The sequence below is a fragment of the Sinocyclocheilus rhinocerous genome, unplaced genomic scaffold (assembly GCF_001515625.1).
Source record: "Sinocyclocheilus rhinocerous isolate Xijiao unplaced genomic scaffold, SAMN03320098_v1.1 scaffold89, whole genome shotgun sequence".
Taxonomy (NCBI): Eukaryota; Metazoa; Chordata; class Actinopteri; order Cypriniformes; family Cyprinidae; genus Sinocyclocheilus; species Sinocyclocheilus rhinocerous.
In genome coordinates this window covers 247615-272428 of record NW_015653489.1, presented here as the reverse complement: position 1 = coordinate 272428, position 24814 = coordinate 247615, and the positions used below count along the sequence as shown (strand labels likewise).

The 24814-nt window shown below is 37.6% G+C and overlaps 1 protein-coding gene across 1 annotated transcript in view; it reads left to right on the top strand.

The window, feature by feature from the left end:
• The window catches only part of LOC107716365 (ecto-NOX disulfide-thiol exchanger 2-like), a 253672-nt gene that overhangs the window by 56744 nt on the left and 172114 nt on the right, over positions 1–24814 (top strand). Inside the window, exons 2-3 of the mRNA XM_016522775.1 lie at positions 8787–8856; positions 8942–9050. Of these exons, the coding sequence (XP_016378261.1) occupies positions 8824–8856; positions 8942–9050 (142 nt within the window). The 5' untranslated portion in view covers positions 8787–8823. The remainder of the gene's footprint in view (positions 1–8786; positions 8857–8941; positions 9051–24814) is intronic.

The following is a 24814-nucleotide window of genomic DNA, read 5'->3' as shown; positions in this document are numbered from 1 at the left end:
ATTCTTCCTATTGTGAAGTCATGCAGTGTGTAACCTCCTGTCATCGTTCCATCGTGCAGTGTGAACACAGCAGCGACTGAATGCTACCCCAGATAGTCACGCAGTGTGAAAACAACGGCGATCCGACGAGTTTGAAAATCGTGCAGTGTGAACTCGGCATTAGTCACTTGTATGACGTCTTTTAAAAATTCTTACTGTGTGCTTCATTCAAACCGGTTTACCGTTAGAACCGATATATCTCCCAGCATTACATACAGGTTTGGAACAACTTTTCACTTTTGGTTGTTTTCACAGTTTCCAAAAATATGAATTTTTTTTTTTTTTTCTTAAAAATAAACAAGCACACCCAGCCCATGTGACAAAAAGTACCTCAAAAGTAATGTAAGGAATTACTTTCCATAAAAAAAAACTTAAGTAGTGCAACACAATATTGTATTGCATTTCTTTTCAAAGTAACTTTCCCCAAAACTGGTGAACTATCTCTTTAAGTCATTATTGATAATCTTCCCTGTGGCATAGCTTTTAAATCTGAAAGGAAAGCTTTTCTGCAAAAGCCATCATCTGAAGACTGGGAATAGCATGCAAGCTTTTTTGTTTGTTTTCTTTTATACAACTTTATAGCCCTTTGGCATTGAATTCTTTTGTAGAATGGATAACAGTGCTTTGGCCATTCTTCAAAATCTCCCTCTTTTGTGTTCCAAGGAATTCAGACTGGTTTGGAACGACAAGAGGGTGAGGAAATAATGACAGTGTTTTCATTCTTGGGTGAACCAATTCTTAAGAATCCCACAATTCCACTGTAAACACGACTCTTTCACTAATTTTAGCCTGCAGTTCTTTCTGATCCTTTTTGATGCTTGCAATTTGAAAGCCACTTAATTCGTTCTCATACCATTGTAAGCCTATCCCATAAAACACAAATGCAAGCACCACTTAGGAGACATTACTTCCAGCAACACTTTGCCGAAATGAATGTTTGAGAGAGGCTAAAAGCTTTCCTTTCTTCACATTACAGAGGAAAAGTCATTGAAAAAGCTTCCAGTCGTACAGTAAAAGCCTCAAATGTCTGTTCTCTTCGGTTCTGAAGACCAAGCAGGCGTTTGAGGCTTGGTCTTTATGCAACATTTGGTACGTCTGGCCCACATTTTATGGTGTCTTCTCAGACCATGAATGTCTAGTATGATAATTTGCCTCTCTCGGTGGAGAACAGGAGATTGTCTTCAGCACCCGAGCCAGGATTTCTACATCACTGAGAGAAAGAACATTTAACAGACTTGGCCCAAAGTTCGACTTCTCTGCATTTTTTTTCTCTTGGCACTGCAGAGAGGGAGCGTTCAGTTGAAGAAGATGGCAGCTATCACTTTTTAGATGTTTACAAGTGATAGATTTAATAGATTATTCTTTTATCTCTGTACTTCATGGGTATTGCATTGGGTTGGTGAATTATTGAACATTACATGTAGAGATGTTCCCTTGTCATATGAGCTGTATTGCTGGTAAAAATATGACATCAATCTATGTAGACAACTAATCAGTTTTCTTGCTTCTAAAAATGGAGGGGAAAGCGTTTGTGTATTCATAGCAGTAGCAGTGCATCATCATATGATGAACAAGATGACAATAATCAGTGCGTGAATCAAACCCACTCAGATTGCAGACAATTTCTGTATTTTTTTATTATGTACTGTATGTGGGCAGTGACAAATCTTATAGACAAGTAAAAAATTACATACAGTAACTTCCTCTTGCCTACAGTCAACTATGGTTGCTGTGTCTCATTTCGAAGGCTCCGCCACATTTGTTGGCCTTATACTTTGTCTCATTTTAGAAACGTAATCATTGTCAAATTAACTGTTATTCCTCTTTATTACTATAATTTCTTTCTTTTTTTGGAATGTACCCGTTACGTTTCTGAAATAATGCAGCTTTGAAGAAAGATATATTTTTAGAATGTTGGTACCCAATCAGTTTCCGTAGTATTTTTATCTCTTCCATACTATGGATGTCAGTGTGGACCAACAACTGTTTGGTTACCCACATTCTTCAAAATATCTTCTTTTATGTTTAGCCGAAGAAAGAAACTCATACAGGCTTGTAGGGGTTAATCTAAAACTACAGTAGATTAGTTTAATGTTTGCTTTATCAGCAGGCCGTGTTTCAACTTGAAAGTTGAAAATACCCTCAGTGTTCAATTACTGTATGATGATATTTGGTTTTTAATAAATATCTCACTTTGACTTAAGTGATGTCTCAAAACCTGCTGAGCTGCCTACCTAGACAGAACTTTTAGAAAACATAGGCATGAAATACGCTAATGATTCGCCTTGGATTTGCGACAGAACCATTGTCGTATCATTAGTGCTTCCATAACAAGAACCTGGGCAAATCTGTAAGTAGAAATCCCAGCATCTGTTCCACAAGTAGATGGCATGGGAAATTATTTATTAGATTGTGTATTCATTCTTTTCCCAATGCAGTAGCACTGCAGGTGGGTCAAGAGGAGGGATGTATATGTGTTATGTCTCATTTCTTGGCAATTCCAATCTTGTTGACTAAATATACCCTCATTTGAGATGTATCTTCTGCTTGCTAGGAGGGAAGATGATGTCTGTTTCATGCTAGCCAGTGTCATTACTGAATCATTTTCACTGGGCCACTGACTGAAATCTAACCTCGGATGAATTGAAATGCATTTTTAATGTCCATTTTGCCAAAATGCAGTCTTATATGCCTCATAAGTTCAAACACGTTGCTAACAGCCCTGCAAGCTACAGTCGAGTTTGAGGAATAGACATTATATAGTGGTGTTCATCATAAGGAAGGATTTTTTGCTAACGTTTTTCTGTCAGTTATGACTGCTGCAACCAATCACGTTCCTCTCCCTCCAGGCTTAACCTCAGACTAAAGACTGAACCGTACCCATTTGTTTTAGACACTTGACTTCACTTGCTGCATTTATGCCACAAGATCAAAGGCACAGATTTATTAGAGCACTGATAAAGGTGCTGTAAGCAATTTTAACTAGAATTCCACTACACTTAGCCACTTTGAATGGGAATGTAATGTTTGTGGCTCTTTTCACTGATTATCATTCTTTAAAGATTCAATTACCAATACTTTTTTCCTGGAAGTGTGCCCTATCTACTTGTCTAAATGCATATTTTAGATCTTGCTGTGAGCAATTCATCCATGCATATGTTTAATATTTACTTTTTTTCTGACTTACACCGTCAGCGAATTCCAAACGGCTTTTTTTACGCCCTTGAAGGGCACTTCATGAACGGGACACCAGTTAACAAATGGAACCTGTGATGGTCACTTCAAGGAAGTGATGTCCATTTGTGATCACGTGATCCTGGAGTTCTTGCAATGCTTTTTGAAGTATTTGAAATGTTTAATAGTAAAAAAGACTCTATTAGACAACATTTGAATAAAATAATAATAAATATTTATTTACTCCTGCAAACATTTTAATATTGTTAGTGGTCGACCGATATGTGTTTTTTGACAGCCGATGCCGATATCTTGGAAAGCAGGGTGGCCGATATAAAGCCGATATAATTTTATTTATTTTAATTAATATTCAAGAAATTTGAAATCATTTGAAAATGGATTAAAAAATAAATGTGTAAAATAAACATACTTATACTTTAGATGAAGTATTTTTCACAAATAAAAAATATAATTAAAAAGGAAGTAAACACTGTAACCAACAGGGCACTCAGTATTCTGGGAAGTTTGTGTGCATTGGGAATTATATTTTTTCAAATAAAGCCAAGGTAACACTCAGTTTACATACAGCACACAGTGAAAATTACATGAATATGACAGTGGGCATAAAGTTTGTCGATCGCGCGTCTCCAGTCAAGCAGAACTCTCCTCCTGTCCGCATTCAATTCACACGGACTGACCGTCACACAGAGAACAGGCGATCATGCAGGATACACATGCATACTTCACACGATCTCACAACAGGATTCGACTAAGTTTGCAAGGTTTGTGAAATTAAATGTTCATTATTCATTCAAAGATTTGTTTAAATGATATAAATGTGTATTTGCTGAATGCTGACGGCAAACGAGAACGTATTATAATGTTTGCCTTTCTATTACTAATTATATAATACTTTGTATTTTAATTCCTTTGTCTAACCCTTCTATTGGATTAATAGACAGACTTCTATCCGTATTAGACAGAACTGTTAACGACGACAACGAACAAGAGGGAGAATGTGAGCACTGTGTGTTCAGGCGCTGCCCTTCTTCTCAGCGCCGTCAAAATAAAAGTCCCATCTCGAAACGCATCGGCCAAACAGAAAAACTTCATAAAAATATATGAAAAATGTCAAATATCGGACGATATCTCAGCCTTGGCGAGACATCGGTAGACCACTAAATATTGTATATCATTTTCGCGCATCGGTGAGCCGCTATTAATATGCAGTGTATTGAAATTGCTTTTGAATGAGCGCTCGCTGTTCACTTTCACTTTTGTTTTCTTGATCACACGTACTCTGTGTAAACGGAGCACATTTTATAAGATCAGATATTTGTCAGTGAGCTCAGGATCTGTTGAGCGAAATCCTCCACCGTGGTCTTGTCAGTCATCTCTCCTTACTCTCTTATACCTGTGATCGGTCGAATCCTGCAGCTTGTGTTGCCTAGTATAGTTTATGTTTACGTCTGAACGAAATAATTTTTATTATGACTGGACATAAACTAATACAAAAGGATGGTAACATAACAACATGGTAACATAATCGATTGAAATCAAACATTTGGGTTGAATTTGCATGTATTTGTCACGTTGTTTTAACCGTTTGAAGTACTGCTAATGTTAGTGTCCTCTCTGTCTGCCAACATAGCCTACTGCTGTTCTTTTTCTACTAATGCAGCACCTAATCAACAAATAATTTTATAATGATATGAAAACGTACTGTAATATACTGTATACAAACCGTTTTGTTGTCTGTATTTTAAATACGCAACTGAATTCTCCTGCTTCGTGCTGCGCGCAACCTCACCTTTCAAAACAAACAGCGTGAGGCGTCAGTGATTCCGCCTCTAGAGGCCGCTCTCGTGCTGTATAATGACATATAATAAAAACTATTGTTTGTTCCAGCTATCGGTGCCGATTAATATGGCAAACCGATAATCGGTATAAGTCATCGCAATTTCAGGAGTGAGGTTAATTCTGTACATACACAAAACTCCCATATTTAAATGCAGCTGTCACTCCTGAAACTTTACAGTATGTACATGGCCATTTTGTCATGCAGGACTTTTCCAATAATTTAGTACGCTTAAACCCACCACTGCAAGCTCATGTTTATCTGCCTCCACATCTCAACATCCAATCAACAGTCTCTGCCTTACATTTTTTGATAACCCATAAAAAGTTCACTAGTCTTAAATATTTTAACTGGTATAACAGTCTTAATTATCATTTTAAGAAGTCTTACATTCTGCGATGGAAAAACAAGAATTGCAATATGCCCTTATGATTATTACACTTCAGAAGGCTATGATGTAATGAAACAAATGGTTGCATGACACGTTTAAAGTAAAATCACTGCGCGGTTACACGTTCTACAAGCTTGTTGTTTCAGAGAGCTTTGCAGTCAGTGAATACAGAGCCATTATGCCAAGTGATTGCTATGATCTACTATTGATGAATTATCAAAATGTTAATTAAGGATGGCTGTAAAATTGCATCTTTTTTGAATGAGCATCTGGGAGTGATAAAGCACAGACCTTTGAAAGTCCAAATGCATTTCGGGCTTGTTTATGATTAAGTCCCACATTATACATGAAATCTATTTTGGTTGCACAAAAAAATTTGCTTTTAATTCAAAGTAAACTTATGTTTTTTTTCTTTAAACACATTGTTATTGTATCAACATATCTTGCATTATTTAAACTTGCAGTTGAGTATGTGCTGCAACCTGTTTATTTATATTTATTATTTATATTCCATTTAGACAATCTCATCTCTTTTCTTCTCACTTTATTTATCTTTTTAATTTGTTAATTTGTTATTTTTTTTGTGGTGCTGTTTGTTCAGTTCAAATTGGATATTTCTAATAAAAGCAGTGCGATTTAGGTCTGGCCAGCCAGAGACTCGGGGGCAAATGGTGACTCGGACAAATGTCAAGAGGTTAGAGTTCATTACCATGTTGTGGGCGAAGGGTCAAAGAGGAAGTGACCGGTGGATCTTGGACTTACTGCTGTTTGAGGAAGACTGTTTCCACAAACTCTCTCAAGACTCACACACTTCTATACTGGCCAGAGTACATGAGACCAGTCACTGCAAAACACTCATTCCTGTCTAGACAAGGTTGTTTTTTGATTGTGTTATTGGCTGACTCTTGATTTCATAATATAATATGTTTCCAGAACGGTGCTCTCTCTATGAATCTGTGAATCAAAGCGTTCACAGACCAAAGTGATGAAAGACGGCACTCATGATTTCTGACATTTCAATTATAGATCTGAATGAAACCTAGATATGCGATTGCAGTTTGGAATCACAAAGATGCATAATGTTAATGTCCTTTATGCATTTTATGTCATAGTTTGAAAAGTATAAATGTAGCACACGTTGGAATTTACACTCTTCAAGCCTTCAGCAAGTTAGTTGGCCTTTAACTTACCGAGGAACTGCAATATTACATGGTTTAAATCTGACATTTGTGGAAGTTGCTTGTTTAATTCGAATACATAGATCATCTACTAAAAAACCTCCTTGGTTTTATGTGCCTTATAACTATTTACTTCTGTGCAGAATTTATCATCAGGGGACCAGATTCACAAAAATCCTCTAAAGATAAATTCTAAGATGTTGCCAAGTGCACTTCCTGAAAAAATACTGTATTATTTTCTTTAGAACATCTTGTGTTAAGATGAAAATGACAGGTTTGGTGTTGTCTGATTGTATGGCGGTTTTGGCCAAAGACCTGCTGATCAACTCGATAAACACCCTTACCATCATTTTGCACCGTCGACAGGTTACCTAATCAAAAATGGCACACAAACGTTTTTTTGTCACAAATGGCTTGAAGGGAGTCCAACATCAATTTGCGTGTTGCACTTTTTTAACGTGCCGTGCAAGTAGTTATCAGCTTGTTTAAGATGGAGTTGTGTTGTCAAAAGTACCAACTGCGATACCATTCGGTACTGAAATTTTAAAAACGGCCATTTCCCGCTAACATTTGAGCGCTGTTGAGCAGATTCTTACACAGCGCTGATTGGTCATTTACATTTCATCAGTTACAACCCATCGCTGCCTTTAGGAATATGAGACAAATTGAAGTTTATGCTTCAATTTTTACAGTTTTACAAGAAGTTATTTACAATGGTTTTTAAGAAAATTATTTTCAGGAATTCAGATTTTTCTGAAGTTTCGTCTTAAGAAGCAAGTTATAAATATTCTTAAATGTTTTAGTGAATACAAAACATTATTGACCTCTGTTGTTAGAAAAAAAAAAGCAGTTAAGAATAATTTTAATAAATGATTTGATTTTGTAAATCCAGTCCCAGATGCTTATCTAGCATGAAGATAAGAACACCAGAACACCATTTGGCAACACATATTGTGCAGTGTCCCTCACATTAAAGGGTTAGTTCACCCAAAAATGAAAATTAGCACATGAATTACTCACCCTCAAGTCATCCTAGGTGTATATGACTTTCTTCTTTCAGATGAATCCAGTCAGAGTTATTTTAAAAATTGTCTTTGATCTTCCAAGCTGTTTAATGGCAGTCAGCGGGTGTTGCAGTTCATCAAGTCCAAAAGAAGTGAAATAAAGTGCATTCATCCACAATAAAAAGTGCCTCACACAGCTCTGGGGGGTGAAAAAAGACATCTTACGTCATCCGCCCGGAACTGCTTCCATGTACAACTGTTGGCGCAAGCTAGATTAAAGTGATTATTACGTTTTGAATATGGATATTTTTCTTACAAAAATGCATCAATTCGCTACAGGAGGCTTTTGTTCACCACCCGGAGCCGTGTGAGACACTTTTTATTGTGGATGGATGCGCTTTATTTCACTTCTTTTGGACTGATGAACTGCAACACCTGCTGACTGCCATTAAACAGCTTGGAAGATCAAAGACAATTTTTAATATAACTCCAATTGGATTAATCTGAAAGGAGGAAGTCATATACACCTAGGATGACTTGAGGGTGAGTAAATAATGGGCTAATTTTCATTTTTGGGTGAACTATCCCTTTAAGCTACTGACGCAAAAATATAAGACCCAAAATTATAATCAAAATTCTAATCTTCACAGTTTTTATGACAGGTGCTGTTTCGCTGAAAGACTGAGACTGTAGGAGTGACACAGTGACCCGCGCTGCCACAAATATGCAAGAAAAAGCAGCTAGATAATTCCATTGTCATGAGGGACAAAAAAAAACATTTTTAATAAAAATGCAAAATGCAGTTTCAGGCCTGGGAAGAAATATTTATGCCTGGTAAATAAACTCAGCTCATCCGCTATCGGGAGCTGAAGTAAACAGTTAATTTTGGACTCTGGCTATTCTTGAATCAGATGATCCCAGGCGACTTTGAATACTAAACTGCTGTGCATTATGGATATTTTGGATTTATTTGGATATTTGTTTCTCGCTGAATTTAGATTGCCTTCTCCAAGACATTTACTATGCTAATGAAAAGTCATTTGTTTTTTCTCACTGATATATACTCACAAGGCTGTTTCATAGAGACACCTCCGTCCCCTTAACGTCCAAATGCAGCTAAGCCTGTATTGTCTTCTTAACAGGGTGCCGTCACTGGGAGATCGAGCGTCTGCTTAACACATGATGTTCAAGGACTACAGATCTGCTCGAGCTGTAGGTGAGTTGATATGCATTCCTCTGATGGAAGTTCTGTCTGCTTGATGTACCATCAGAGACCCTTTAAGCTTCTCATTCACAGGCAGAGTGTAGATCTCACGGCAGAGAAAGGATTTGTTGGCAAGATCTCTGCTGCACACCTGATAAGGCTGTCAGTGTCCCCACGAGAGGCTGCTTCTCAATAATAAGAGGTTTCTTCTCCAGTTCTTTGGCATTTATTCTGTCACGAACAGGTGGAAACGTCTGCCGGATCGCCTTTGTCGCTTTTCACTTCTTGTTTGCTCTTTCTAAATGACAGGAAGTTTAGATTTCAGACCTTTTATCAAGTTTGGAGAGATGAAGCTGAAAGGTGAGGCCGACACTGCTTCAGATGTGCGTTTGCGAGCCAAGTGGAAAGTATAGGGTTTAGTCTGATATTAGAGCGCATAAATAGCCCAAATGTTTATGCCAGTGGAGAACTGGTGCTTTTTGGAGGATAAATCACGAAAGCAGGGTTTCTGTATGAAATGCCAGATGGACATTGTGTTCAATCTTTTGTGTAAACCCTATCTGAACTCTCTTTTTGAGCTTTATCTGTGAGATAAAAGCTTTGTGCTTGTTAAAGTGACTCATTTAGTTGTATTTTTAATGCTAAATGCTTTCAAAAGCATCTTAACTCGGTTTTGACATCTGACGTTCGACGTGACGGACAGCATGAGAGAGTGAGTGTTAGAAATCAAATCCTGACAGGAGGATTGAGCCGGGCGACTGTGAGGGAACCAAAGGCTTTAATTTCTCGAAGGCGTGTGGAAGATGAGCTGTGTGTGGGCCGTGCCGGTCAGCTGGCTCGTGTCCGGCCTGTCACACAGGTGGCCGTTTGAACCGCACGGTCCTGCTGCAGCTGTATGGGGGCAGATTGCCTCATTTCCACTGGAGCTTTTCTTCCACGATTACCTTATCTAGCCCAGCGCACAGCAACAGAGTTGACTGATGACTTACTCTTTTCCACAATCAAGGACAGCCGATCCGGGAGTGCTTTTTAGTGCTTTCTCATAAGGTAATGCCAACATTACTGAATGCCGGTCACAAAAAGAGAACTGACAGCACAGGCCGATGCATATTAAGGTCAATGTGAAATCAGAATTGTAGTTAGTGCACATATTGTGAACCTTCCAGTTCTTGATGTTGCACATAAAACGTTGTGGTAGTAGTATTTAATTAGAATGTTCAACAACAACAACAAAAACTAAATTCTTTAAAATCAATTCTGAAAACATCTTTCCTTTTTCTACTGATGTGGGCTGATGGATATTATTAACCAACAGCTAAGTATTTATTTGTGCAATCTGGCTCTATTCTGGCATTACCAAAAATTGCCTCATTTTGGCTGATTATTTGATCTGGGCCATGTATTTATCTATAATTACGCTACTATTCAGAAGTTTGTGATCAGTATTTTTTTAAAGAAATATTGTCAGCATTGATGCATTAAGTTAATCAGATGTCACAGTGAAGACATTTTATAAGGTTTCAAAAGATTTCTTTTTTACTTTCTATTTGTCAAAGAATACTTAAAAAAAAATAAAAAAAGAATGGTTTCCACAAAAATATGAAGCATCACAACTGTTCTTGACATCAATGATGATAAAAACAAATATTTTCGTTTAGGATCATGTAACATGACTGGAGTAATGATGCTGAAAATTCAGCTTTGGTTACAGGAATAAATGGCTTTTTATTACATATACTCACATAGAAAACATTATTTTAAATTGCAATAATATTTCACAATATTGCTGTGTTTTTGAGCAAATAAATGCAGCCTTGGTAAGCATAAGAGACCTCTCTTAAAACCATTAGAAAATCTTACTGACCCCAAACTTTTGAACAGCAGGTAACTTCTACAGGTGGCAACAGATCATACGTAAAATTATTTTTGACAGTCTTTCAAACAAAATATAGGTTTGGTAAGCTTGTCAAAGAGTGCACATGGTTCAGACACTTGGTCTTGTGATTTGTGCACATATGCTTTGACTAGTTGAGTGCTTGTGCTCATGCAGGTGGCACCAATTTTAAGCTGATTTGTGACATTTATTTTCTCCATCATTTCTCATTCTCTCTCTATTCTCTTATATTCATTTTGGGAGTAAAAATATATTTTAACAGCATTGGTAGTGATTTTTCAAGTAAAAGAGGACACTTTTACAACACAATTGTACAACAATTTGTTTTCAGGGAAATCCAAGTAAGTGAAATTGGATTCCGGTCGGTGTAATTCACACTGCTCCACCTCAGTGCCAGTACAGATGGTTCTGGCAACTTAGAAAGAACTTTCAGTGAGATTGACTATAAGCCGAATGCACACAGCAGCACAGCTTTCCTCTCTCACAAATCTCTGTTGCCCTTTATTATAAATGGGCGTTTTGCTATTGCCTTAAACTTAAATAATGGAGATGCCAGAGGCTGGAGAGTTCAACTTTTACACCTAGTTTTTTGGTTTTGCGTGAAGAGTTGCAGGACTCGTGTTGGCCGTGAGGTGAAGGGCTCTGCATGTGAAATGTCTGCGCCAATCAGTCCTTAATGAATTTGGAGGTCTCATCGAACTGTCTTTGTAAAATAACACAAGCACGGTTTTGCATTATTCTGTTGCATGATTGAAAGCCTGCAATTAATTTAGTGCTGCTTTGCCTTTATATTAAAAGTATAGTTCATCCTAAAATGAACATTTGCTATTAATTTACTCATACTTAGGTCATCCAAGATGTAGGTGATTTTTTTTTTCTTCAGCTGAACAGTAAAGAAGAGTTTTAGCCAAAACCATGGGCCTTGATGATTCATAAAATGCAAGTCAACGGCTGCCCGTTTTGAGATTAAAAAAGCATATCAATTAAGGAAGACAAAATTAATACCCGTGGCTCCTAACCATATATTGAGGTCTTATGAAGTGCAATGATTGGTCTGCGCAAGAAACTTATTTACAACATTATTACCTGTAATCCAGAGCCTTTTGGACAGTTCCTTTCAATGAACTGGTTCTGTACTGCTTGAGCCGCAAACTGTGAACTCAACTAGTTCACTAAAAGGACCTGTTCAGAAGAATGACTTGTTCGTGAACCGAACATCACTCCAGACCGTTTGCCTGAGGCTCTGGATCACAGGTAATAATGCTGTAAGTAATGTTCAGGTTCTTGCACAGACTGATCATTTCTCTTCATAAGATCTCAATATATCGTCAGGAGCCACGCGTATTAATTTTGTGTTCCTTGATACCGAACATCACTCCAGACCGTTTGCCTGAGGCTCTGGATCACAGGTAATAATGCTGTAAGTAATGTTCAGGTTCTTGCACAGACTGATCATTTCTCTTCATAAGACCTCAATATATCGTCAGGAGCCATGCGTATTAATTTTGTGTTCCTTGATATGCTTTTTTTGTCATCAAAGGCAGGCAGCTGCTCACTTACTTTTTACGAAGCACCAAAGACCACAGTTTCAGCTAAAAACTGTTCTACTGTTCTTCTTTATTGTTCTACTGATGGGGGGAAAAGTCTCTCTTAAAGCCTCATCGCACAAAACAAAATCTTATTCAGTCCTTTAATTTGCCTCTTGGAATGTGAGCTAAATCTTCCTGGTTTTAAAATGGCAAAAACACCAAATGGCACAAACCTGCAGCTCTGCCTGCCAAAATTCAACCTTTAAAGCTGTTAAAATGTTTGAACTGACTCTCACCACCAGACCTTTTACATCTCCAGTGAAACATTCATCGTGGAAACCAGCATTGTGAACCAAAACACAGTGTCCTAAAGTCCTTGAGTGACAAGGTGAGATTTCCTACTGCTGTACAGGTCTGGCTTCAGAGAGAACTTCACTTCAGCGTCTTACCTTAGCCATATTTATTTGTTTATTAGGTCTAATGAAGTTATAATATTGACATTATCTCATCTTACCCAGCACTGCTCAGCCCTTGCCCCCTTGGAAAGACTTTGCCAATTATAACATCTCTTGGAAGAAATGGAAACGGCTTTAAAGAACCTGATAAATTCAGCTGCCAGTTTTATTTATTTATTTATTTTTTGCTTTTCTTTTTTTTTTTTACATTTATGACTTTGACAGACACTTTTATCCAACTTAGATTGCATCAGTTCATGCATTCCCTGGGAATCGAACCCATGACCTTGATGTTTGTAGTGCCACACTCCACTGTTGGAGCTACATGAATGCCTGATTGCCTATATTTTATGATTTCTATGCAGTGAATTGCTCTGAACATAGTTGAAATTCTCTCTTTGTCTGATTTTCAAGGCCTTCAGGATTTATATTTAGGTGCATAACTCTTCCGATATGAGTTGGACCAAATGATGGGCAGAATTCCAGTTTAGCTTTTGGGATTTTAATTGCTTTCATGACCCAGTGATTGAGGCTTTAGCTTTTTTTTTTCTTTTCTTTTTTTTATTACAGCAGACCCAGTGAAAGGAAGACATCCTATAATGTAAAGAAATGGATGGCTTTCTTTTAATTTTTTTGGATATTGTTAACCAATAGCCAAGTAGCTATTTATGCAATCTGGCATATAAAGTCCATTTTACACCTTCTAACCAATGGATGGATAAATCCTGATGGATAGATGTCTTGTCGACACTTTTTCGTATTAAAAATCCCGAGAAATGGGTTGCGAAGGCAATTCATGCCGACTTGACTGGCTGATATTATGATGATATAAAACCAATTAATCCATGTATACAAAATATTTATTTTGATGCACTTTATCAAGAATATTTGAAAGGACAAAATTTATGTTAAAGCTAAGTTTAGACCAATATAATCATTAGGTTTTAGCCAGGTTTCAGTCAAGCAGAGTACATTATCTGTGATTATTTCATTTACAATAACTGCTTTACAATAACTGCTTTTTTACCAAAAATTGCCTTGTTTGACTTGTCACATATTCTTAAAAATCCCGAGAAATGGGTTGCGAAGGCAATTCATGCCGACTTGACTGGCTGATATTATGATGATATAAAACCAATTAATCCATGTATACAAAATATTTATTTTGATGCACTTTATCAAGAATATTTGAAAGGACAAAATTTATGTTAAAGCTAACAGTTCTCTAAATCTTCCGGGGGGTTTTTTTTACCAAAAATTGCCTTGTTTGACTTGTCACATATTCACATATTTATCTATAATTACACTACCATTCAAAAGTGTTGCATTCTAGGTAATTTGCTCCCATCTAATGCAATATTAATCTTTTTTTTTTTGCCTGTGGAAGAAAACTTTTGAAATTGGGAAAAAAGGAGTAGAGTCAGTCCCTCAACTTGGCATGAATTAAATAAGAGCTCAGAGCAGCTTTTAATCATTCTCTGTGAGGTGAGAAAATTCATTAGATGCTTCCTTGAGAAAACTTTGGCCTGTTTTTATTGTGTTCAAGTTATTAAAACATGAACACCATATGTGTGACTAACAGGACATGGGAAATGAACAAACACCCTTCCAAAGACCAACCAAAAACATCTGTGTCACACAAGTCGCATTATTGTGTAGAATCGGGATGAAAATACATCTTACTGTATTGGCTGTTTTTCAGCCAAAGGCAAGCCGCTCCAGCCAGGGGCATCGTTGCCGTCCCTGAAAGAACTAGCTCACCTTTGTAAAGGTGAATCATCTGTCAAACACCTACAGCTCTATTACCACCACATAAATGATAGCCGCAGATGGGAACGGGGCAACATGGTTAGATCTTTGCTGGCCCTTTCCTAAAATCTGAATTTAAACAGAAAAGCAAGATACTAGCAGATTATTAGTGTTAATTGTACCTGTTGACTGTTTAATATGTGATGTACTCTGAAATTTGAGGGAAAACGTCTGTTCGATTAGAGTAAATGAAAGGAAAGTGCACAGCTCAGACAGACTTTGATTGCTCTTATTGGGCTAATTTACAGATAAGAGCTGTGACATGCAAGACAGCTCTTATGTGGAACCCTCTCTTTAAAGAACTATTGTTTTTCACTTAAGCTTAATAAGATATTATAGTAACATATCAAAGTCCATGTTTCCAGTGCTTTTAATGTGTCACTTTGATGCTGTGATAGGTAATTGCCTCGCAGCACAAATGACTCGGGTGCAGCTTTGGAATATTTCTACGTGACCAAAACAGCGGCATGCCACATTTATTTCCCTAATTGCATGAAAACGGTTTAAAACGAGTGCCGAAAACACAAAAATGCTCATTTTACCTCTGAAAAATCATCTTGACAGCTGTTTGTATTCCCTTTAGCTTTGGAATATTCCGAGCTAATTGTTAAGAATGGCAAAATAAACAGTTTGTAATGAATATGCCAATGTTTGCATCCATGCACATCAAAAGAATTCCAAAAGAAAAGCGGCTAATGACAAAAATGATGGCCAGTGTCGATGTCCAGGAAAACCGAGGGAATAAGGCGACTTTGTATCAGGATACACGAGGGCGGTGTGCCGAAACAAGCTAATTATATTTGCATCTAACATCTAAGAGTATAAATAGACTCCTGAGCAGTACACTTGATCTACTGTAGATATTTCAGCCCCACCATCTACATTCTTGAATTTGCTTCAGTATGCTAATGCACACAAATTCTTTAAAGTCTTGATTCTTCCTTTTCCCCCAAGGATGTTGGTGTGCAGCATTCATCAGGTTTGAGATAAACACAGCAGCTGTAGCAGGCCGCGGTTTCCACCCACACTCTTGTCATGCTTTTATGAGACCGTTGTAATGTCAAATGCTGTGCTCACAACACCGGTCTCCCCTGCTCTCCTAACCGCGACGCACGGTAGAACTGTAAATTCCTCCTGAATGTGTTAAGACATCTGTTAAATGTTCTTAGCTCTGAAAGTAACCCCGGCTATGCCGCGCAGCTCAGGCCGGAGATAGTGAGCTGTAAACATTTTTATTTATTTATTTTTTTCCCCTTTATTTATATAGTGCTTTTAACAATACAGATTGCTATCAAATAGCACACCTAGGTTCCTAACTGATGACAAGGAATTGACAGAGCAGCCATCAAGTCTTAGACCGTGTTCTAGGTTATTACGTGCGGAGTTTTTAGGTCCGATAATTAATACCTCTGTTTTTTCAGAATTTAGCAGTAAGAAATTACTCGTCATCCAGTTTTTTATCCAGTTTTAAACATAGAGGTGTTAAAGTGCATCTGGGATTCTGGCAAGCCAAAGCATTATTTAACCCTTGTACATCAATTTAATAAAAGTTACACAGAGGCCCTTAGAGGATGAAAATATTTGTGTCAAATAAGCCGCCATAAAAGTATAATACATTAATATATTTTCTTCTACTATCACAGATTTTTCTTTTTAAACCAACATAACTACCAAACATTTCAATCATTTAGAGGTTTAAACTAGCAGAACACAACAAGCTTTTTTAGACGAGTGATGATTTTCGCTGGAAAATCATCAGTCATCAGCATCTTATTACATGCTACTTATTCTAGGTAATTATGAGTGCTTTTGTGTTTTAATACAATAATACAATTCTAATAAAACTACATACTTCTGGAACAAATTATTCCTTTTGCATTAACGCGGCCAAAATAGTCAAAAAACAAAAATGAAAAGGACAAAAATGCACAAGGGTTAATCTTTCCTGGACCTCCAGCATGCTGACAGTCATATGTGCTGCTAACAACACCTTGCTGCATTTGAATTGTTCTGAGAAAATTGAAAATCACATGTAAGTACAGTAGCTCAGTGTTATTCGGTTCATGTGTTCTGGTCACCAACATTGCTTTTGTGGTTGAATGTCATTTTAATGTTCTTTAAAAAAAAAAAAAAAATTTAATATAATAAAAAAAAAAAAATCTGGTCAAATATGAAGGCATAGTTCAAATTCTGTCATGATATCCCTTGATATTGAAATGTGCTTCCTCTGACACTTGAATATGTATTTGTTCTGACAGAACTGCAGATTACTTTAGCAGTGTTCTTGTCCACTGCAATGAATGGCCCATACTTGTGCATTATTTAAGAGGCCTTGGGGTTTTAGTGTAGAGCCTGTTGTAGTTTATATGGCAATTAGCCTTAAGTTTAACCGTTGCTCTGCTCCCTCTACTGGTACACAGCCTCACACAACCAATATATGCGCACTTTGCAGTGATAAAGAAACTCGTGTAAAGGATCCCTTATTATACACAGACGTGTGTTATTGCATGTAGGCTATGTTACTAAAGATTACCACGGCAACTAGCAACCAGAGTTTTCGCAAAAATAAATAAATAAAATTAAATAGTGTATGTGTGTGTGTATTTTTGTAGGCTAATACGAAGTTATTGCTTGCATTTAAATAGCCTAAATAAATAATTAAATAATACCAAGTGCTAACAAGAAGTAGGCTAATTATTATTTTGGCAGAACTTACATTAAATTGCCATAAACAATACCTACATGGAAACTTTACCTACATTAATCTGTACAGTAACAACTTGTCGACGTTTTATAGCCTCGATAGACACATTTCATCTTATTTCACTCACAGACCGGGATAAAACTGCGTGTTTTGTGAATGGGTTTCTCGCGCGTAGAAACCAAAACGAGTCAACCGTCAATAACCGTCAATCGTGCGCGTGAGAGACGTCGGTCGTTTGCGTTCAGGGTTAATTATAGGGACAGCGTTCTAGTTAGTCGCGTCGCGGACAGTGTAGTCGTTATGTTGAGCGTGACTGTGGATCCGCCTCCTCTCTCTCTCGCTCTCTCTCTCTCTCGCTGTGGTCTGCTCACTTTAAAGCAGTTATAAACGCAGCGGACCCACAGACACCAGCAGCAAAGCTCCTAGCGCGGAATAACGTCCACTACCGGAGCCCAACGGGACTTTAACTGGCGTCTTTTTGAACCGAATCCTCAGGACGATGTTCCTTGTGCAGTACACAGGTACGCTGTCTTCATTTTAACTTTATTTGATAGATTAGAGACATTAAATGTGGTCAGTCCCGTTTCTGAGGTCTGTAGTAACTACAGAATAGGGAGCCGCCCGTTAAGAACGGACGGTATGGACAGAAAAAAATGAATGAAAACTCCGATAACCGCTTCCTCTGACACTTGAATATGTATTTGTTCTGACAGAACTGCAGATTACTTTAGCAGTGTTCTTGTCCACTGCAATGAATGGCCCATACTTGTGCATTATTTAAGAGGCCTTGGGGTTTTAGTGTAGAGCCTGTTGTAGTTTATATGGCAATTAGCCTTAAGTTTAACCGTTGCTCTGCTCCCTCTACTGGTACACAGCCTCACACAACCAATATATGCGCACTTTGCAGTGATAAAGAAACTCGTGTAAAGGATCCCTTATTATACACAGACGTGTGTTATTGCATGTAGGCTATGTTACTAAAGATTACCACGGCAACTAGCAACCAGAGTTTTCGCAAAAATAAATAAATAAAATTAAATAGTGTATGTGTGTGTGTATTTTTGTAGGCTAATACGAAGTTATTGCTTGCATTTAAATAGCCTAAATAAATAATTAAATAATACCAAGTGCTAACAAGAAGTAGGCTAATTATTATTTTGGCAGAACTTACATTAAATTGCCATAAACAATACCTACATGGAAACTTTACCTACATTAATCTGTACAGTAACAACTTGTCGACGTTTTATAGCCTCGATAGACACATTTCATCTTATTTCACTCACAGACCGGGATAAAACTGCGTGTTTTGTGAATGGGTTTCTCGCGCGTAGAAACCAAAACGAGTCAACCGTCAATAACCGTCAATCGTGCGCGTGAGAGACGTCGGTCGTTTGCGTTCAGGGTTAATTATAGGGACAGCGTTCTAGTTAGTCGCGTCGCGGACAGTGTAGTCGTTATGTTGAGCGTGACTGTGGATCCGCCTCCTCTCTCTCTCGCTCTCTCTCTCTCTCGCTGTGGTCTGCTCACTTTAAAGCAGTTATAAACGCAGCGGACCCACAGACACCAGCAGCAAAGCTCCTAGCGCGGAATAACGTCCACTACCGGAGCCCAACGGGACTTTAACTGGCGTCTTTTTGAACCGAATCCTCAGGACGATGTTCCTTGTGCAGTACACAGGTACGCTGTCTTCATTTTAACTTTATTTGATAGATTAGAGACATTAAATGTGGTCAGTCCCGTTTCTGAGGTCTGTAGTAACTACAGAATAGGGAGCCGCCCGTTAAGAACGGACGGTATGGTAACCGTTGCTCAAAAAATGAATGAAAACTCCGATAAGAATCAGCATTACGTTACATACGGAGCACATAGGAATTTCCTCACGAGTCACTTTAGTGACTGAAATGACATCGCGCTTCACTTTAAATACACATCTTCGCGATGTTTCGCCGTTATATATCGGCCGTGTCTTAATACCCTAGTGCGCTGTCTACAAAGACAGCACGGGCGCGTGCAGCGTTTGTGTGAATCGCAGACGCGAGTTTACCCCAAAAATGCTGTTTAGGTAGGCAGCTGACTGAGATTGAGGCACAGCCATCGTCAGACGACATTAGAGCGCAGTCACTGACAGCTCCGGTGATTAAAACTGTTATGCTCCCGTTATAATGAGATTATAATGACATCGCAATTAACTGTATTTGCTCGCCTGTGTTCCTGCGTGTGGTTCCTGCAACATCTTGCCACATGCGCTTGTAATGCATCAAGCCATTCCAATGGGAAGTGGAAACCCAATCCACATGTCCACTGGAGTGAACTGCCATATACAAATATTTTGGCTTGAAGCTTGCTGACTAGTGTAATTTATTACCTGACTTGTAAGGAAACATTCCACGGTAGAGCTCAGAATAGCGACTGTAAGGCATGTTGTCAGTTTCAACAATACAAAGCATGACTCAAATCTTAGGAGCTGTAAAAGTGCTGGCAAGATCAATGATTGTTCAAATTGATCAAAAACAAGTTGACCTGTATAGTGAGAAAGTAAGAAAACAGAGACTGAGAATAAAATAAGTTTTGTTTATTCAGATACTCAGTACTGGGTGACACTTTAATACAGTTCAATACATTAATAGCAGTTAATGCATTAGGTGTCATGAACTTATTTTTTACAGCATTCACTATAATTTTAATGATAGATCAAAGACTATTTTTAATATAACTCCGACTGGATTCGTCTGAAAGAAGAAAGTCATATACACCTAGGATGACTTGAGGGTGAGTAATTTATGGGCTAATTTTCATTTTTGGGTGAACTAACCCTTTAATATTGCTAGTTTGCATTCATTTCCAGTATGTTAGAATGTTGAATATGTGTTAATTAATAAGATTAACTCTATTGCTCATTGTTACTTCATGTTAACTATTGTGTTAACAAAGTATACAACTTGTGTATAAAAAGTGTTATATTACAGTGTTATATACTGTAATTATTTGGTAAAAAGTCATAAATAGTATAAAATATGCATGCACCTGTTGTATTTGAAATTATTATAACAGAGAACATTAAGCGTAACGCTTACATGTGATTTATTATGAAGCTTGTGTCCTTTAGGTGTCCTTTTTTGATTGCACGGTGAATACCTCATTGTCAGCGAGAGGAGAATAGAAACTATTGTCATCTTTTTACTCCATAACAGAACAGAGGCTTACTGTCATCATCAAAAAAATGCATGCATCAATCAAGGGTGCGTGTGATTATATTGTGTGTGGAAACGATACTAATATATTTATAAAGTCAGTTTTCTTTACCTCCTCATGCCTAATTACTGTGAAAGGCGTCCGGCATTTGTCTGAGTAAACCTACTCACCCCAACCTCAAGTGTGATGGAAAAAGCCTCTTATTGCTCTGTGACAGCCATGAACTTTCTCACACATAGCTCTTTTGGTGGATAGGGAGTGGCCATTTAAATTGCACATAATGGATAGTCTCTGGGCTTTCGTGAAAGCAGAAGAATCGAAATGAAAAAAAGGGAGGGCGGCACTAAAGAAGTGTAAAATGCATTTGTGACAGAGGTTACTTACGTAAAATGAAGCAAGAAATGGCTTTTTTATATAGGAAGAAGACTCGAGTGAGAGAAATAGTTTGTGGGCAGATATCTGTGGTTTGGTGATTCAGTGACTGTCCCATAAGAGTTGCCAAGAGGATTTAATGCACAGAAAAATACTTAATCCAAAGATCTGACAGTAGACAATAAGTAAAAAACAATCTAGCACCGTATAAATCTGATAGACTCTAAAGTACTACAGTAGTTGTGATTGTTCGGCTGCAGAATGAGTTCAACATCTGTGATTAAAAAGCCACAAGTCCTTGTCCAATAGATTGAAATTCTAATAGATTAGAATAGAATAGATTAATGTACAAGACTCTCAGAGTAGTTTCAATGTTAAGAGAAAAGTAAAAGACAAAGTAGCTGATTTATTCTGCTTTCTGTGGTATACTGTAGAGCAGTGGTTCCCAAACTTTTTGCAGCGTGCACCCCTTTCTAGTGTTTGACACATGTCAAGCACCCCCACCACCGTACTCCGGTTAAACACCACATTTTTTACTGCAATACAAGTATAATTACAAGTATTCACTGTATACAGGGCTTGACATTAACTCTTTTGCTCACCAGCCACTGTGGCTAGTGGTTTTCCAAAATTACTAGCCACTCAGCATTTTCACTGGCCACAATTTTGTTGCTGGAAAATTACATTTTATATGACTAAAGTTACTGCATATAAAAATTTATTTGAATTGATTTGCAGGTCTTTTATATTATCAAAAGCATTCTCTCGCGCACCCCTGCTGGTCGGTCTGTGCACCCCTAGGGGTGCGCGCACCCCAGTTTGGGAACCGCTGCTGTAGAGTGATTATAGAGTGGTCTGGCAAACTTGTTGCTTTGTCAAACCAATGTATGCCTTTTCATTTTAATTGGAGGTTACTATATTTCTGGATCTGCTCTGTGAAGTGTTTGCTATAATACTTTGTGTGAATCACCTTGGTTTGTCCTTGTGCGTCTTTAGAGATTTTTCTTTTATAGAGATCAGTTAAATGTTTATCAGAGCCCATTTGATAATTTGCCTTGATGAGTGGTATCGAGGACTGTAGAGAGCATGTCAGTAGAGCATTTAAAAGTTCATTTTGGTCTAGATGTTTTGAAAAAAGTTAGCTGAAGTTATTTATTATTAATGACATGAGCTGCAGCAACAACAAAGTTGAGAAAAGCTAAGCGTTATGCCAAATGATGTGGCAACTACCAATGGGAGCGAAGACGGTGGCGCTCACATTATCCGGCTCCTGTGGGATACTGTAGTTGAGGCTAGGCAACACTCAGAAGTCGTCGCTGCGAGCGATTTCACTCTTCTGTATAATTTGTCTCTGCCCACATAGAGTGATATAATGAAAAAATGATGCATGAAAAAGCGTGTCAGAAATTGTCGGCCTTCTGAGCGAGTTTGATTCATGCATTGATAATCGTTCATCTTGTTCATGATATCATGCATTATTCACTGCTGCAGGTTTATATACAAGTGCTTTCCCCTCCAGAAACTGATGACTTGTCAAAATAAAATGACATCAATGACATATTTTCAAAAGCTATGGCCAGTAGCACAGCCCACGAGTAACGTTAGGCCATCCAGGCGCCTACTAACAATCGACAGTACAGTGACCTGCCTTTCTCCAGCAGAAAAATTGCTGTCAGTGTGAATAATAAATCCAGATAATCAGAATTATTGTTACACAGTGTAATTGACTGCAGTTGCGCAAATACATAATCATATTGTGAATACGTAATCATATTGTAAATGCATAATCACATTGCTTTTCCAAGCAAAACAGGAACTTCAGGATTTACCATTTTCAAAGACGCTTGATGATTGAAAACAGTTTGGGTTATTATTTCCTGATTATCTTTCTGCCCTGGATGTCACTCATTTCATACCCGTGTTCTCTCCATGCATGAAATGTGTCTTGTGCTCACAGTCTTATTTAGGTTTGCAAGGCTTTTCATGTGTTCTCCCAACCTCTTTCAATGCATGTGCAGTATTTTGCCATAATTGAGTTTGTTGTACTCTCACGGCTCTCCACATGGCAGTCGCTCCAGCAGTTTGCACAGATCTGCGTCTTTCTGTGCTTTGCTAATTAAAAGCCGTGGTATTCAGTGCTAAGGAACGGTGTACCTGATAATTGACGCTGCAACAAATGCTCCTCAGTGTTGGATAATGAAGAGCCACATTGCGCTGAGCTATTTTTTATTTATTTTTATTTAGTGTATTTTCCCTTTCATTACAAGAAACCAAGTGCATAATGAGAGGCTAGTTGTAAATATTTACTCTATTAGACAGTTTCAGCTCCAAAATAAAACAGTGTATATAAATGTAAGTTAGATCTGATTTTTATGGTGTTAAACAGGCCACTTTTTAACTGTGCGCAAAACAAAACTTAGCCTGAAGAATTGCAAGAAGACATTTGTTTAAATGACATCCATAAAAGTGCGCAAGCTATCTCAAATACTAATGAGAAATGCATATGAGATTTTTTTTTTTAAGCCTAATTGTTGTTTATGAGGCCCTTTGTGTATTTGTTTGGCTCTCTCCTCTCAGACGTGCCAGAGGGTGTTAAACAGGCCACTTTTTAACTGTGCGCAAAACAAAACTTAGCCTGAAGAATTGCAAGAAGACATTTGTTTAAATGACATCCATAAAAGTGCGCAAGCTATCTCAAATACTAATGAGAAATGCATATGAGATTTTTTTTTTAAGCCTAATTGTTGTTTATGAGGCCCTTTGTGTATTTGTTTGGCTCCCTCCTCTCAGACGTGCCAGAGCACAACAAGGCGGTTGGGTCTCTCTCCATCTGCTAATGCTGAACATTCTGTCCCAACACATTTCAATTGTTCAACAAATAATTCTTGCTAAATCTAATTATGGTAATGGTAACATTTAATTGCTAGTTCATTTGTATACTGTGACAGTGTTTCCTGCACCACTTTAAATTACGAATCTGAGTTTGCATTCTGTGGATGTGATGTAACAAAAAGACTTAATATGTGCTATAATGTGTAATGCACTACACAAATCATTACTCTTATGAGCCGTTTCTTTTAGTGAATAGTAAAGACCAGTTATGAATAGTTACTGGTTTGAATCAGCCTAAATCTTTCACAGAATGAATCTATCAGTGCAGTTAACAAATCAATATTTGACTCAAGTTACTCGCAAGTTATGTTATATTCAGTATTAAAGATACATATTTCCAACATATATTATAGCTAGGGATGTTCATTCCAGTTATTTTTACTAATCGACAACCGGCGCTCGTTAACTGACAAGATTATTTTAAATTAGAATTGAATTAAATTAGAAAGGATAAGTGTCTGCGACCCGTTAAAAATATTAACATTTGTTTCCCGGGGATTAATTTTACATGCGCAAAAAGCAGCAAACAACAGAACATGAGGATTCACATATGGTCATATCACATCACGCACCTGCAGCGCTTCCGCGAGTGCAGAAAAACATAATAAAGCTAGGCTATATATATATATATATCACGAATAAATAGGCCTATACGAGAAACATATTTTTACTTAAATAATAAATTAAGAAAATGAAAGAAAAACTGTAACAAGTAGCCTATATGCAGAGTTTTGGTTCATTTTTGTGCTGCGCAAAAGGAAACCGACGGCAGAAAACGGCATCCTATTTTTCTTTAGGCTTATTTTACAAAAGCACAAAGATTTGTTTTTATTGTGAATGTACACAAATAAAGGCAAACCTTTTACAATTCCGATTATCTTTAGGACTAAAAGGAGTAGTTGCTTCCACTGTTAGAAGGAAAAAATTCAAGTGGTTGCGCCGGCGCCGCATGCACACACACAGTTAAGCTTTGCTACCTTGAAAATGCAGCCTGTTCATTATCATAATAAAATACAGTCAGTCAAACATATGGAAAAAAACGATGTAGTAAAAAAAATATGTAGTAAAATCAGTGCCGTTAAGTGTTATCACCGTACCGCCATGATGTTATGCAAA